The following is a 15,174-nucleotide window of genomic DNA, read 5'->3' as shown; positions in this document are numbered from 1 at the left end:
ATGGGTTACCACAGCTAACACATAAGGGCAGTGAGCTGTCCTGGCCCTGTCTGACACACACACACACACACACACACACATTCCTTTTCCCCCATATGTGCTATGATTGGCAAATTGACTGGCAACAGCTTTGTAGCTGTGGCTCAACATGGCAGGTAGAAATTGGAAAATGGGAAGCCCACTTTTCGCTCTCCTCGACTGAACAAAAGATCAAAGCTTTTTCCTCCACAGAAGCAATAGGAAGAGGTGGAGCACAAGGTGTCCAAGTGGTTGAATAACTGCCATCAAGTGTGCATGTTGCTCTCCTCTGGACTGGCAGTCGCGTTAGCACAATAGATGATGGGAGGGATTGAATGAGCACATGTCATACCTATTTGTGGTGGGTCATATTGATTTGTGTGGGGTCAGAGAGGCGCGGGTGATTGAAATGGTTTTGCCAAGAATGTTGTCACTGTGCTACAAAACATTCAACAGCTCGTGTGCCAGACGAACATTTCCCTTGTGTGACAGCGCTGTCCGCCCTCTGACCTGTGAGCCGTGATGGTGTTAGCTGAGGTGCAGCTATCAAAAGCAGTCGGAAATGTCCATCTATTGTTGATGAACGGGGACCTTACGCCCAGTCCGTGCTGTCAAACGCTCCGACGGACAGAGGCATTAAAAACAATAGCTTTCAAAAGCTCGAAAAACATTTTGTTTATTTTTATGTTGCCATTTATTGAATTATTTGTACAGAGATGTAACTCCATGACAAACGGTTTCAGGTTTAATTCATTTGATATGCTTTCATTTACAGTTGTGGCCTGTTTATGCTGGACTAACAGTTTGCCCAAAGGGGATCAGCTCAGGGAGAATTAATTCCTAACCTGAACCCCTTCCTGCCTGCAGCATGGTTGGCATACCTGCACTAACCATATAAAAGATTAAGACCTCAAAAACCACTGGGGGTGTTGTCTCTCTAAGCTTAACTAAACTGCCACTGTTGGAGCTTATCCAGATAGCGTTTCATTGTTTGCTCCTCTCTGATAAGCTAGCTCTCTTTTGGAGCACTTAAGCCAAGTTGTGTTGGGGCAGTTTAACTTATTTATCTGATAGAGCCAGAGGAAATGTCCCTACGTGCCCTCTATGGCCTTGGATCTTCAAAAAGCCACAAGCCGTTCTAGCTCAGGTGGCAGCCTTTTGAGGTATAAGACAATTAGCAGCATTGCTAAGCTCTGTTTTTGGCCGCCAGCACAAAGAAAGTGCTTCTCCATTTTCAGATCAGGAGCGGTGCTGGAGTATTTAGGGTCGCACAGATTTGAGCTCCAATGCTCACCAGATTGGAAAAGATTAAATAGGGTTTATCTGTTAAATCTCAGTAAAGAGTTTGAGTTGGAACAACACGCAAATTATACAGTTTGGCTGCGTGGTGATTGTAGATTGTAGCTTGAATCGCGAATGCGTGAATATCATTCAAATTGACGGGATTGATGTGAGGAACCATGTGTTGAATACAAAAAACAACACTCGCACTGCCAGCTCTGACAAAAATGGATGTCATTGATAAAGCTCCTATTTCTGTCGTCAAATCAGTCTGGTCGCGTTTAGACTGCCCTCCTTTTGTTTTAGCTGACATTTGAGTGACAGCTTCATTTCTCCTGTCATCTACCTCGTCTTTTCTCCCCCTCAACCCTCCCTCCCTGTCCAGAGGGGGTAAATTGCAGGGTATGCAGAGCATGCAGAGCCCTTGTCCGGGCTCCAGGCTGGCAGGGGCCTCCTACCCTGTCATTTACTCGGGACAGGCTCATCCATGTTTCGTGAGCTGCGTGAAGGCATGTCTGTCAGGCAGCTGATGGCTAATAGAGCTGGCTCGAAGTGAGTTGAGATGCACACGGCTTGTAGGTGATGTTCATATGAATGACTTCGTATGATGATGATGACTGTTGTGACACAATCAAGGGATGTATTGGAGGAAATGGTGTGTACTACCTCAGTGTTTTTGCCACAATCATTTGGGTCTCAAAAGATGGTAGACTATAAAATCATGACAAGATATTATGTTAAATGTGATTTTTAAAGGCTGGCTGATAACGGAGCGTATATCCACTTTTTGATCCATACTTCCTGTTTTAAAAGCTTGTTTTGTGCCGATACTCATTAATTGTGTTTTTTGTGTGTGCGTTTATCAGGAATATATGAAACTCCAGGAGGCACAATTCTGTTGAAGGCCCATTTAGACATTGAGACCTTTACCATGGACAAAGAAGTACGTCGGATCAAACAGGGACTGGGTATCAAGTTCTCCGAACTCATCTACAACGGTAACTCCCGATGATGCATAATCTTAATTAGATGGATCCATGAATGTAATGTATTTATATTGTCTTCCACATCCTTTTGTTTTAAGGCACAGTACATTTTAAAAACCAAACAACAAAACTTGGCTCTGTAAGATTGTTTATCGTATGTGATTATGTAGAAAAACAAATCGGTATCTGTTTTTTAATCACCCAATAATCCATAGCACAATCGGCCCTTAGAAATCTCTGTCTGTCTGTCTGTCTGTCTGTGTGTGTGTGTGTGTGTTGGCTCAGGTGTCTTAATCATCCCTTCTGCTCAGGCTCCAGTCCCCTGCACCTTCATCCACATAATAGGATCAGTGCCATTAGAGACTGACTAGGCCACTTCAGTTATTCCCTCCAGAGACGGGAAGCAAACACACGCACATAAAGGTGCTACTTTCAGAAGCAGGGCAGAGATTAAACCCATTGTGGGTTTAAATCATTAATAACTCTGCAGACGGCTGGCTGTGTGGTTTATATTAACAATCCACCTGTCCGGAATCTGTTTTGCATTCATAAGACATGATTTAGCCAAACATATTTTCATGAGTGAATTTGCAGCAATTATGCTGAGTGCAGAAGTGGAACGTAAACTGCTACATGTGTATCAATTATTATCTTCACAAATGTAAATTACATTTTGAGAACAAAAGATTAATTAATTAATCGATAACAAACATGTATTTATTTCCCAAATAACCACCGTGCAAAAACACTCGCAGCAACATGTGGACAGAACTAACATGAAGATCAAATTTAAAAAAATAGTCTCTTCTAAACTAAACCGGGACCTGTGTGCTATTGTCCGTGTGCCAATCCAGAGGCAATGAACACGAGGATAGATTGTGTCTTTGAACATGGCCAGACGATGAGGTGGAGGTCAGCCGCTGATGAGAGGAGGACCCCTGCTGAGTGGGGCGTGACTGAACTCTGAACATATACAGACAGGTCCCTCGCCCATCTGTCTCAGGGATTGATGGGCCAGGTCACCAAAATGGGACAAAAGAAAGAGTGTATGAACTTCACCTGCAACAGAAATGAGACCAGCAGTAGAGAAGCAGCTTCAGCTCATGAAAGAGGGAAGTGTGGGCATCACACACACCTCTGCGCTTATTGCTGCTAACAGAGGATGAATAGAGGAGCAGCCTCTTTCTCCACTTGTCTATTCTATATATTGTTTGTTTTCTACTTTCCAATACACACCAATTAATATTACCTATAAAGACAAATGTGAATGTAATCTGTTCCCCTGATTTTTAACAAAACTTCCATCCACACTTTTTCTTAAAATATTGCTGTTTCCTTGCTTGACTTAGGTTTCTGGTACAGTCCAGAGTGCGATTTTGTGCGTCACTGCATAAACAAGTCCCAGGAGAATGTGCAGGGCAAAGTACAGCTGTCCGTCTTCAAGGGTCAAGTCTACATCCTGGGACGAGAGTCACCCAAGTCCCTTTACAACGAGGAGTTGGTCAGGTAAGCGTGGATATAATAAAAGTGTGTGTGTGTGCTTATAAAACACAAGAAGCCATGTCTCTGAATCAAAGTGTGTGTTCATTTGGACTGGACAGCTGTGTTTGGCTGCTCTGGGCACAGGGCAGCGCCTCCACATGTTCGCCAGCCAGCCTGTTGTTGGGTCCGCTTGCCCAAGTTCTCCTCTGACCTCCACATCAACGTACTAAACCGACCCTGCCTCACAAAGACATCTGAAGTGTCAAGCTCAGTTCCTGGAGGGCAGACCCGACCCCAACCCCTCCTACTGCACCCCCGTGGCCTCTTAGCCGCAGTAACAGTGGGTTTGTTCAGGACGCTGACCCCGGATGCCCTCTGGGCAGGCTCAGCGCTGACCAAAGTAAAACCCCTCCATATGCCTCTCCATCTCCACTTCAGTCTCTCCAGTTGTACCCTAGAGTCAGAGAGCTAATGGCGTTTTCAGCCAGAGGAGAGAAGGGATTTCACTGGGCTTTTAAGAGGAAAGTACCTGGGTGTCATGCTAGTTAAGTAGGTCAGAAAGAGGGAGACGAGGAGACGTGTCTCAGGCAGCCGTTCGATTTCTTGGTCTGGTTGGGAAAGTGAAAAGTAGTCAAAGAAATTCCAATATATTGTGTCCTTTGTAAGAGAGGGAGATGAAGAGTGATACAGACTTAGTGCTGAGTGGCCATGGTATAAATGGTCATCTGTGGCATCAATTTTCATTTGTGATTCCCTCAATTTTATTCTTTTATTTTGACTTATCAAAACTTCTATAGTGCCGTTATAGCAGTACAAGCATGTCCTGTACCTAACAGTGATACACCTGGAAGCTGCAGTTTCTCTCGCACACACTTCTTTGTCACTGCAAGCAGACCTGCCACAAGCGCACACACACACACACACACACACACACACACACACACACACACACACACACAGAGAGCAGATTAGGCATGAAAGCCCCGCTGACATCCTGTTGGCTCTCCACGGGCAACAGTAAACGGCGTCATTAACACAGTGGTAATACAGCCGGTCACCGCACCCATCTGAGACAGAAATGTCACCGCGCTCGCTGTCCACTGGCTCCACTCTCAATTAGACTGCAGGGTTTCTTAAAGGAATACACAAAATATCACATGCTTGCACACATACACGCATGCACACACACACACACACGCGCATTCTTTAAAGCCACTCACTCGTAATGGTGTTCAGGTGCCGGGTAGGGAGCCTTGTATTGAGAGTTGATTATTTAGTTGTCCGTCTTTCTTTTTATGGTGTTTATCCTATCATTTGTTGGCAATTTCCTCTTTTGCTAAGTGCTTTTGAAGAACGAGTGCAAGCTGTCCATTGGTAGTTGGGGGTGTCGTAGGGGGAGAGGACTCGGTGAGGGAGTGTATTAAGCACTGCAGGTAGAAACTGCTGTAATTACACAGTACACAGGCACACTTTGAGACTCTCACACACACTAAGACGAGATGACAGCCTAAACGACAAAGAACGCGCAGTGGCACAAGTTATAGATTTGAGTGTTTTTCGTTTTTTTAGAAAAAGCAGATAAACTTGAAGACAAAAAACAACAGATTAGAAAATCCTCGAGTCACTTAGCTCACACTGATATGATGGTATTGTTTTAAAATGGGTTTATGTGTGTCTGTGTTCCTGTGTACATGATGGTGTTTTCACTCTGAGATATTGATTCCATGTCATTCGGGACAAACAATGCTAAAGGGGAGCATTCAGAGGACAATCGATCGGAACATTATTTCAAAAGAGTAGATTATCAATGATCCAGTTATATTCTAATTCTAGTTGATGAGGCCCCACGTCTCTTATGTTTACTGCAATGATACCAAACATTTCAATCCTTTTGTCAGGAGAATATCTTGTAACTCTATTTTTATTCTTTTCACTCCAGCATGGACGTGCAGGGAGACTACGACCCAAGTGATGCCTCTGGGTTCATCAGGATTAATGCAGTCAGGTTAGTGCCATTACAAGTAGTTCATCTGTACCAAACCGTTGAGTTGTCTTTCAAATGGGACGTGATCACGATCTAATTATTTGTCCTTCTCCTCCACAGGTTGAGGGAACACCACCGTCTGCAGGGTGTCTCCAGCATCAAGAAGTAGCCGTCGCAGTCCTTGGAATCGGCTTCCCTTCTTTCCTCCTCTCTCTGCCAGTGTCTTAAGCAGCAGCAGTAGTAGACTTAGTATTCAACTTTGTGCCTCCATTGTCTACTGTTGTCTTTCATCAGGTTATCTCGTACACTTGTATTGGGTGGTGAATAGTATACAAATGTGTGTGAGCGTTCTAAAAGTGTGTATTTCGTAGAGTTTACTCATTCTTGCCATCAGCTGGTCGGTGCACAAATATTCAAACTTCGAATTCTTCGTCTCAGAAATCAAATAAAGAAATTAATTGTGTTTTCTCAGCTCTTTACTTCATTAATGTCGGAAAACAGTTTGTGAGCAGTTACATGCACACACTGTGGAGATGCACCACAAGCCCCATCAGTGTGGATGTGCTGGTGATTAATAGTTCATGTCTGTGGCAGACAGCCTATTTATTGGTGTCTGCCTGTTTAACTCTTCGGGCTGTATCGCCGCTGACCTGTGAAGATTTCAGGGCAGCGAGGATGCTCTGTCTCATTTTACAATATGTAGATGAAGCGGTAGCAGTGCATGGGTTTGAATAGAATAAGGTCGACAATGTGGCTCGCTGACGGCCGCTGGAGCAGAAGTGATGAGGTCATTTCTGAGCTCTAATGGCAAGTCAGATGGAAGGAACCAATTGGCCACAGATGTATATTTCCCTACTCTGCATGGGGTCTCCGGGTTTATGGAACAGAGGAAAGGGCAAGAAGCATTTTAAAGAGTATCGTGTCATTCATTATCATTTTTGAAATATAGATCATCCTGAAATGGATGAACTTGCTGCCGTCTCATATATTATCACAAATTTAAAAGCATTTTTCAAGATGAGGAAATATGAGGCTAAACACTAAAATATAAAGAATACAAGCCACCTTATTATTTTGTGGTGCGAACACGGCTTCATCATGACCGTCACCTAGTCGGAGATGAATAACAGTGTTTTAAAATGTTTTTTCTGATCACTTCATGGAAGTTAAACTTCCTTAACGCAAAGTTTTTAAGATTTATTTATCACCCACTTAGTCCCTCAAACAGAGTTCAGTCTATGACGGCAAAGTCTGAGAGGATGTGTTTGCATATTGTAAAATGTCAAATTGATTTCCCCTATATTATGCTCCATACTCTATCACCCTTCAGCTGCTGTTTCTGTGCAGTCTCCACCTCTGAAAGAAGCCAGTCCGGCATAGAAGTGCTGGATACGGTGTGGGCCTTAAGGTGGAGTCCACAGACACAGGAGACCCCCCGCCAGGTCTAATGGGCAATGAGGGCTCCTCAGACCCTTTCAGTCCTGCAAGAGCCCCTCAGCTCCTGCTCAATTACACGGCAGGCGTCTCAGTCTTTGCCTGGTCAATTACCAGACAGCCCCTGCATTTACTGTCGTGCACTCACAGGTTGCAAGATAATCAGTGTTCAAAATTGCCCGCTTAGAATGAAGGGATGGATGGAGAGGTATTCAGATTAGTCAGTCGAGCTGACTCAATCTGGCTTCAGTGGTTGGAGGGGGAGGATCGTGGTGACCTTTCAACTTAGTTTCTGGAAAGATATGATCCCGAGGAATCTTTGCTGATGTGAAAGTGGTCTCGTACAGTGTGTGTGTTTTGGGAATGGAAAGATGGCTTCTGTTAGGGAGGTCTTCTCTGTGCTTAGTTTGATTCCTTCTTTAATTAGCCACCCTGACTGCGCGTGTATGTGCGCCTGGACACGCATCCACTTACCCACTCACCTAAGTCTCATATTCCACTTCTCCCTCCGACAAGTCTACCCAGCCAGCCAGGTATGAAAACTAGCTGACACCTGACCAAGGGAATTAATCATCCTTGACCCTCTACCAATTACCCCTCATTACCCACTCTGTGTCCACCTCTCAGGGGAGAGCCGTGTAACAATAGCGCAACATGAAAGTCAACGGCGTCACAGGGCCCTAATGGACACTCCTGTGCGACCGTGCCTCCTCAGGAGTCCAGGTCGACTAACCTTCAAGTCCTTGTCACTCTCCAACAGCACACGTACAAAGGAGGCTATTGTTCAGGATCAGGGTCTATGACCTCTTGAGATGAAGTGAAGAGGGCCGCTGGCAATGAGAGGGCAGCCATGTTGGAAATGGATGATTCTAGGGTTGAGAGAACAAGAAAGTGGAGAGACACTTGATGATGGGATGTTTGCTGACACTTTCTAATGAGACACCCTTTTAACATATGGTTTGTAAATTGAAACTAATAGCTATATTTGGTCATTCAATTCAATATATTGTTTATCCCGTAATAAATGAACCTTTGTCACTCCCTTTTTCAAAATGTAATCTGTTAAGTCATAAATAATAGATACCTATCATCTCTAATATTCTCTTTCTGTCTTGCCAGTTCATGATCTGCTTTTAAATCACAATTGTGAACACTTCTGTATGATTTTGGAGTTTTCTTTGTATTTCATTGAATTTTTTATAATTGAATTTATTGTATGTGGTGTCTTGTGAATCAACCTTTGTGCTGCAGTAAGAATTAATGGTACAATCAAACTTTTATTACAGACTCAAGGGCCAGATAGTACAAAACAAAACATAAAAATATAATAAAAATACATACACAACCTTGCATGATAGAGCTTTTTAAAACCCACAAAACACAAATGTAAAAAAATCACTGACATTGGAATTGCCAGGTTTTCACTCGGCAACAGTGATATTGTGGGAACAAAAAAAAGAATACCTGGAACAAAGCACACAGACTCTTTCACCCATCAGAATATGTTGTGGTCATTCAATCTGTTCTTCAGCTACCTGTCTGTGTGGAGAAGGCCCCCATGTTCACTGACCTCTCCTCTTTAAACACAATGAGAAAAGAACAATGACCATGGGGGTTAATTACCACCGATTAGAGACAGAAGTGGCTCTCCTTCACTATGGTTTGTGTAACCTGAACCCAGGGAGCTGTATCTTGTCTGTTTCCAGATTTTAACATTTAATTAAACTTGTGCATAGAACATTTTAACATTTTCTACTTAAACATATAAAATGTAATGAGAGTATGTCAGATAACTGGATTTTCTTTTAATTGCTTTCTTTTATTTGTCACTTATCTTTCTATTTGTTTTGCTCTTACCATTATTGTATCATATTTTATCAGTGATAGCTCAATAAAATGCCAATTGCTCCTTGTTTTTGAACATTTCACTGAATGCTACTTTACTTAGCAGGTAAGGGGTTAATGGTCAGGTCCCCCGTGGTGTGTGCAGAAAGCTAATGGGCCTGGCATAGATGATGAGGTCACTCTCTTACTGCTCAAAAACAATGAGCGATTTACAGGCCAGTATACCGTGCCAATAGTGCTGGCTTAATATTGATAAATTATTTAGATTTAAAAATTTTATATCCATGGATAGCATTAGATGGAGTTAGATAAATGGAAACAGCCAGATGTTGAGCACATATTTTCTGATCTACAATACAAGTGTGAAGAATGTGAGGATGAGAAACCCTTCTAAATGTGGTAGCTGACGAAAGAATAAGTAATAAAATTATCAAAGTGATTCTAAGTAAACCCGGAAAATCGATCAAGTACTGGGCGAGTAGGCATTTCAACAGTTGGGATTGGTATCAATTTTGTTAATGAATACTGTGGCTCAGATCACACCATTGATGTACTTGAACAGAGCTGATTTGTCCTCGTTGCTGAAATTCGTACTCTTGAAACTTGATCTCCTGCTACAACATGAAGAGACCATCTGTGAGGAACCATCCAAATAAAGCAGGATACACTTTGCCTTCCAGGCTAGCTAACATCCATGGATCCTGTGAGTGTGAGTGCAGTGCTTTTCCTTGATCTCGAAGCCTATGGTGTCAAAGGACACCCATACACTGATGTCCTCAAGATCTATAGACAGATGGGACCATTACAGTCAAAGCCTCTGGCTTTGTTTGGCCTCAGCCCGTGATGAAATATTGATGGAAAGATAGAAATATTTTGCCTGCTGCTCAATGTTGCCAAACTAAAAGGGTTAATGAGTGTGATGACTTCCCAGGCTCCTGTTACAACAGCATGGAGCTCAACCACCCACTAACATTGACTAGACCGGATTGTGCAGGCTCTACGGGGCAATCAAGAATCAATAACCTTTCTCAATGTTGGATTAAGTTACCCTGTTTTAGTTGCTCTTTTGCTGAATTTGCGAACTGTTGAGTTGTAGGTTGCTATCTTTTTGGGAATTTACATTAATAATAGGAACACTTATTGAAACCAGTTGACTGTCTTACAAATATTAATATTATATATTGTGTATGTATTTGAGACTAAAAGCAAAGAAGGAGGGGTTTCAAACAAGAAGGTTACGGAAGGATCATCTCTGAGACAGGAGCAGTGACTTCCTGGAGTCCTGCCGGCGCCTTGAGGTTGCCAAGCAAGCTTTACAGGTGTGTGTTGGTTTTGTTGCCTTTGGAGAGAGCAGGCTAGCTGTTCCCAGACTTCATGCTAAGCCAGTCTAAGTGACTCTTGGCTCAAATTAAGCTGTTTTTATTTCTACATAAACTGTAAGTTCACTCCTGAAAGATAACTTTTTCAGCAAACTGACCCCAGTACAGACTGTCATGTAATAAATGTGCTTTTCATAACTTGCTATTAGTCAGCAGCAACTTTTTGAGCCTCAGTATGACTGTGATCCAGATCCATGTGGATGGCTAAACAGCCACGACACACACACACACACACACACACACACACACACACAGATCTAATACACAGCTCCTTTGCCTGCTGTTTAGACCTGTTGAGCCTGCAGTGATTTGCCTGTTCCTATTTCATGTATACACACCAACTTCAGTTCAGGAGCCCATCTGCACGTTATGAATCACAGTAAGGTTGCAGCGTGCCGGCTGTCTGTTCCATTTCGGTTGAGTCCTGTGGCTTTATGCCTCTTTGAAGCTGCTATTATGGGCATGCTAACAAGCTCACAGTGACAATGCTGTTAATATGTTAAGGAGGTCAAATGTTAACCATGCTTACTGTCTCATGTTGGCGTGTTAGCGTGCACCCATTTGCTCAGTAGCACTAAACACAAAGTACAGGTGAAGCTGATGAGAATGTCATTGGCACAGGTATTTAGTCAGAAAGCAAAGTTTTGACAAACTTAAGTTTTGACGTGATGATGGATCAACAAAGTGTTAACAACTCATCCGGAGGGCAACGTAAACCACTTTGTTGTATTTATGAATTATAAATTCTTGTTGAGACATTTCACTAGAAGCCACACATTTTTCCATCTTGGTGGTGATAGAGGGAAAGACAGGAGATCAAGATGTAAAGTAAGACGGATTTATCCTCTGGGCACCATGAATGTCTGTACCAAACTTCATGGCAATCAAGCTAGTCGTTGGTATTTTAGTCTGGACAAAAGTCATAGACTGAAATCACGATATCTAGAGCCGTGCCAATAACCACCTTCACCATTACACCCTCCTCCACTTCCCAGATCCTCCGGGGCAGCAACAGTAATGCAGCACGCTGATCTCAAATCAATAGATTTATCTCTCTTATTTGAAAGGGACTTGGTTCCTGCCTCCCCCGTTCTCCTCCTCTCCCGGGGGTCTACTGGTGGGGTTTGTTTGCTGGCACACATTCTTTTATGTTCTTCGATCTGTTGGTCTGCGAGGAGGAGGATGGATGAGGGGCCTATCAGGTTCAAGGAGGCTGTCCTGGCAGCTTTGTCTTCCCCACTCTCAGTGAATCCCTTGGCCGGTCTAAATGTTTAATGGCGCTGGTTATTTGGTTGTTATGGCGTGTGTTATGATGGATGGTAATGCAGTGTAGGTTTTTCCGATGGTGCCTGAATAACACCACAGGGTATGCAGGCTGTTTGGGTTGGGTCTTTTAATTTTCATTAGTGGGCCAAGCAAGTATATTCTAAAATTATAGGGAAAGGATTTTGTTTTGTTTTGTTGTGATCAAATGTTTATTGCTTTTATTCCATCCTCTTTGTATACACACTGTGTAGGTGCAGCCAGACGCTATAGTGTAACCATATACACATACGTTAAATGTTGCTTACATCCACATGTGTCCAAAGTGTCAACACTTTATCATTTCAGACACAAATTATAATAATTATCATATATTCTTGAGTTAGGGCCAAAATTATTTTGTGATGTCAGAGCGGCCTTGACCTTTCACCATCAAACACTTATTAGTTCATTCTTGAGTCCAAGCGGACGTTTGTGCCCAATGTGAAGAAATTCCCTCTCTGCGTTATTGAGAAATGCTGATCAGGAGAATGTATGAGATGTAGGGACAACACAAAGACATAATACCTCCGGGCACAACTGTTGAAGGCATTAAAGATGTTAAAGAGGAGTTAAATGCCCATTGTACTCTATAAGTTCATAAAGCCTGTCGTAGAGAAGTAATAATCAGGGATTTTAAAACATTGCCTTCAAGCTAACATCCTGACAGTGGAACAGATTTGTAGTTGCTGTGTCCTTTAAAGCACAACACAGCAACGAATGAAGATGGCCAATAACTGTGATGTTTCATTTGAATGAAATGAAGAAGACTTGTTTTGCTTCATGGGGCTTGTATCCGTGTTGCCATCCTAAAGCTGTTCCAGCCGTGTGCTTCGGTTGAGCATTACTTGTCACCTTGCACCTCGGTGAGTGAACGGCACAGCAGTCGACCTCAGAGAGGGTTTTTATTTTGAAAGTAGATTCAACAGCTACAGAGAACATCAAAGATAGATTCCACTTTTATCATACCACCGACCCCAGTAAGATGAGGGTTTAAAGTGCTGAAAAGAATCACAACACTGCTTTGCTTTAGATAAATAAATAAAAACACTGTCCATCTCTGCAGCTCAGCCTGTTGCGTGTGCTTTTATTTCTGTCATGCCTGGTGTTTCGATTTGAACAGCACCCCCTGTCATCTTTAAGAAACTCTTTCCTGTGACTTGTTGTGTGGTCGCGGCAGAAGAATTACCTGCAAACACTCTTTGTCAACTCACTCTGCCGAGCGCTCACTAACAACACCATTTAGCTATTATTCCCTCGCAGATACACACTGCAAAATAAACGTTTATCAACTGTGGGAGAGGAGGAAAATAGGACAGGTGGAGAGAGAGGCCGGGAAAGAGGGATGAAGGGAAGAAGGGGTGTTATTGGAGCCGGGGAGGGGTCATGGTGTCCCAGTGGAGAGAAATAGTGGAAAACATCCGTAATTTTCACCGCGGGATCCCATGTAATTGAGTCATTTAAAATACAGATACAGAGCTGAATCAAAGCAAAGTGGCTCGTGTAGGAGGAGGAGGAGACGGCGAAGTAAAATGGAAGAGAGGTAAAAAAAACTACGAGGAAGAAGTGTGTGCCTCCTATTATTGGACAAAGCTGGTCTGTTTATCCTTTTCATCTGTCAATCTTCTCTATCAAGACAAGATGTTACCTTTGTTCTTACTTTTTTTTCATATACTCTCTTCTCAAAATGTATTTCATTTAGCAGTAAAAACACTTTTTAAAATGATTTCTCCATACTTGTTTTGTTATTTAATTCTGTGGATTTCTGATGCTTGTAATAGATTTCTGAAAACTTGCCTTATACCCATTTCACATATTCATATTTTGACAGAGATTTTAACTGACCGAGGAAAGTTTAAATATGCATATATTCCTGAATGAGAACAAAAGTTACGATTTCACACATTAAACCAACTTAAGATTTTTTTAAATCTAACTGCAGGTAGAAAAAGTTAAAAGACAAAAACCTGCTGGTTACAAGCTTTATTGAGTACAGGTCTTTGGGAGTACTACTGCAGGTGGAAAATGTTGTATTGTGTTTTTCTTCAGCGTCCAGAGAGAGCTGATCATTCGCCTCAAATATGTCACTTGAGTCAGTGTCAATTGGGGCTGAATACTACAAATGTAATAATAAACTGAATTTGAGTATTGAAATATAAGAACAGAGCTGAACAGTTTTCTTTCGCAAGCTCCTCATCTCTACGTGAGCTCGAGCCTCGCTGCTAACGTGACACACCTGAATCTCTGATCAAACGGTTGCCGCTCACGTTACATTAGGTAAACGTTTTTGAGAAGAAGGAATAATTTGTGGAATTAAAAAGATCATATCTCTGGTTCTGTTGCATATATTTAATCCTTCTTCTTTTTTTGCTGTCCCTCGTGAGTCTGACAATCTGGCTCTAGCAGTTGTGAAGAACTATTTTAGTATATTGTCAGAAAAATGTAAGAATAGATCAGTGAATAAGATAGTAAAATAATGAGGTTCATTCCGAAAATAAAAACATAATTAGAATGAAAGAAAAGGATTAAAATGGAGTTGTATAAATGATTTCTAAAAAATTTAAATGTATTTCATCCGGTGTGTTTTTCAAGTATGACAAATATGAATATATTAAAACCACTACCTATTTATTCACTGCTTCCCACTGCATGAACAATGTGTTCATGAATGAAAGCACCACAGGGATACCTTAGAGGTCTCTCAATGAAACACTATCCGTTTCTTGTATCCTGCCTTTAGAAATGTATGCCCGTAGCAGAATTGTGGTAATTATGAAGCAATTACAGTTTCATATGGCCTGTTCTTTTGAGATTTAGGAGGAGAAAGGAGGAGGTAAAAGCTCAGTAGTTAAAAAGAGTAAGTGTGCCACTATTGATGTTCCTTTTTCTAAATGCTCGGTTGTCTAGCTGGGCAGGTTGTTCAGCACACGTTGATCATTTCTTGAAATGTGTTATTCTTGAGAGACCAAATGCTTTGCTGAAGATGCACTCCAAGTGTACCCTGGGAACAAGAAACTGTTCTCTGCAAGACAATGACAGGCAGGAAGCTGTGTTTGTGTGTGACACTTGATCAGCCTGCTACGGTAACCACAGCTCCACACAAACACACGCACACACACACACTTGTTCAACTCTGAGTCAATTCCCACTGCTTGATTGGCAGGACGCCAGCGATCCACACCTGCTTTAACTACCTTTACTGCCTAACCTGTTTGACTTTATGGGGGTAGAATATATAATGGTTTTTTTTTGCACCCATACTTATGTCTGAATCTCCTGTCTGTATATGACGACCACCACCTGACTTACCCTTTGATACCAGAGCTCTAAAACCATATCCACATTGAATACTTTGGACAGCACATGGTAGCAATATGTTTGAAAAGACGGGATCATACTTCAATCATGCTAAATTAGAGGTCTTTATTTAGAGGTGCTGGTCTGGAAACAGCCTTCAGCTCCC

The 15,174-nt window shown here is 42.3% G+C and overlaps 1 protein-coding gene across 1 annotated transcript in view; it reads left to right on the top strand.

Moving 5' to 3' along the window:
* Positions 1-6,214, top strand: part of ass1 (argininosuccinate synthase 1) — a 28,565-nt gene extending 22,351 nt beyond the window's left edge. Inside the window, exons 12-15 of the mRNA XM_056432393.1 lie at positions 2,166-2,297; positions 3,635-3,791; positions 5,707-5,772; positions 5,872-6,214. Coding sequence (XP_056288368.1) covers positions 2,166-2,297; positions 3,635-3,791; positions 5,707-5,772; positions 5,872-5,920 — 404 coding nt within the window. The 3' untranslated portion in view covers positions 5,921-6,214. The remainder of the gene's footprint in view (positions 1-2,165; positions 2,298-3,634; positions 3,792-5,706; positions 5,773-5,871) is intronic.
* The last annotated feature ends 8,960 nt before the right edge of the window (positions 6,215-15,174 follow it).

The sequence above is a fragment of the Pseudoliparis swirei genome, chromosome 15, assembly GCF_029220125.1.
Source record: "Pseudoliparis swirei isolate HS2019 ecotype Mariana Trench chromosome 15, NWPU_hadal_v1, whole genome shotgun sequence".
Lineage (NCBI taxonomy): Eukaryota > Metazoa > Chordata > Actinopteri > Perciformes > Liparidae > Pseudoliparis > Pseudoliparis swirei.
The sequence above is the reverse complement of the archived record's forward strand: the minus strand, read 5'-3'. Positions and strand labels throughout refer to the sequence as shown.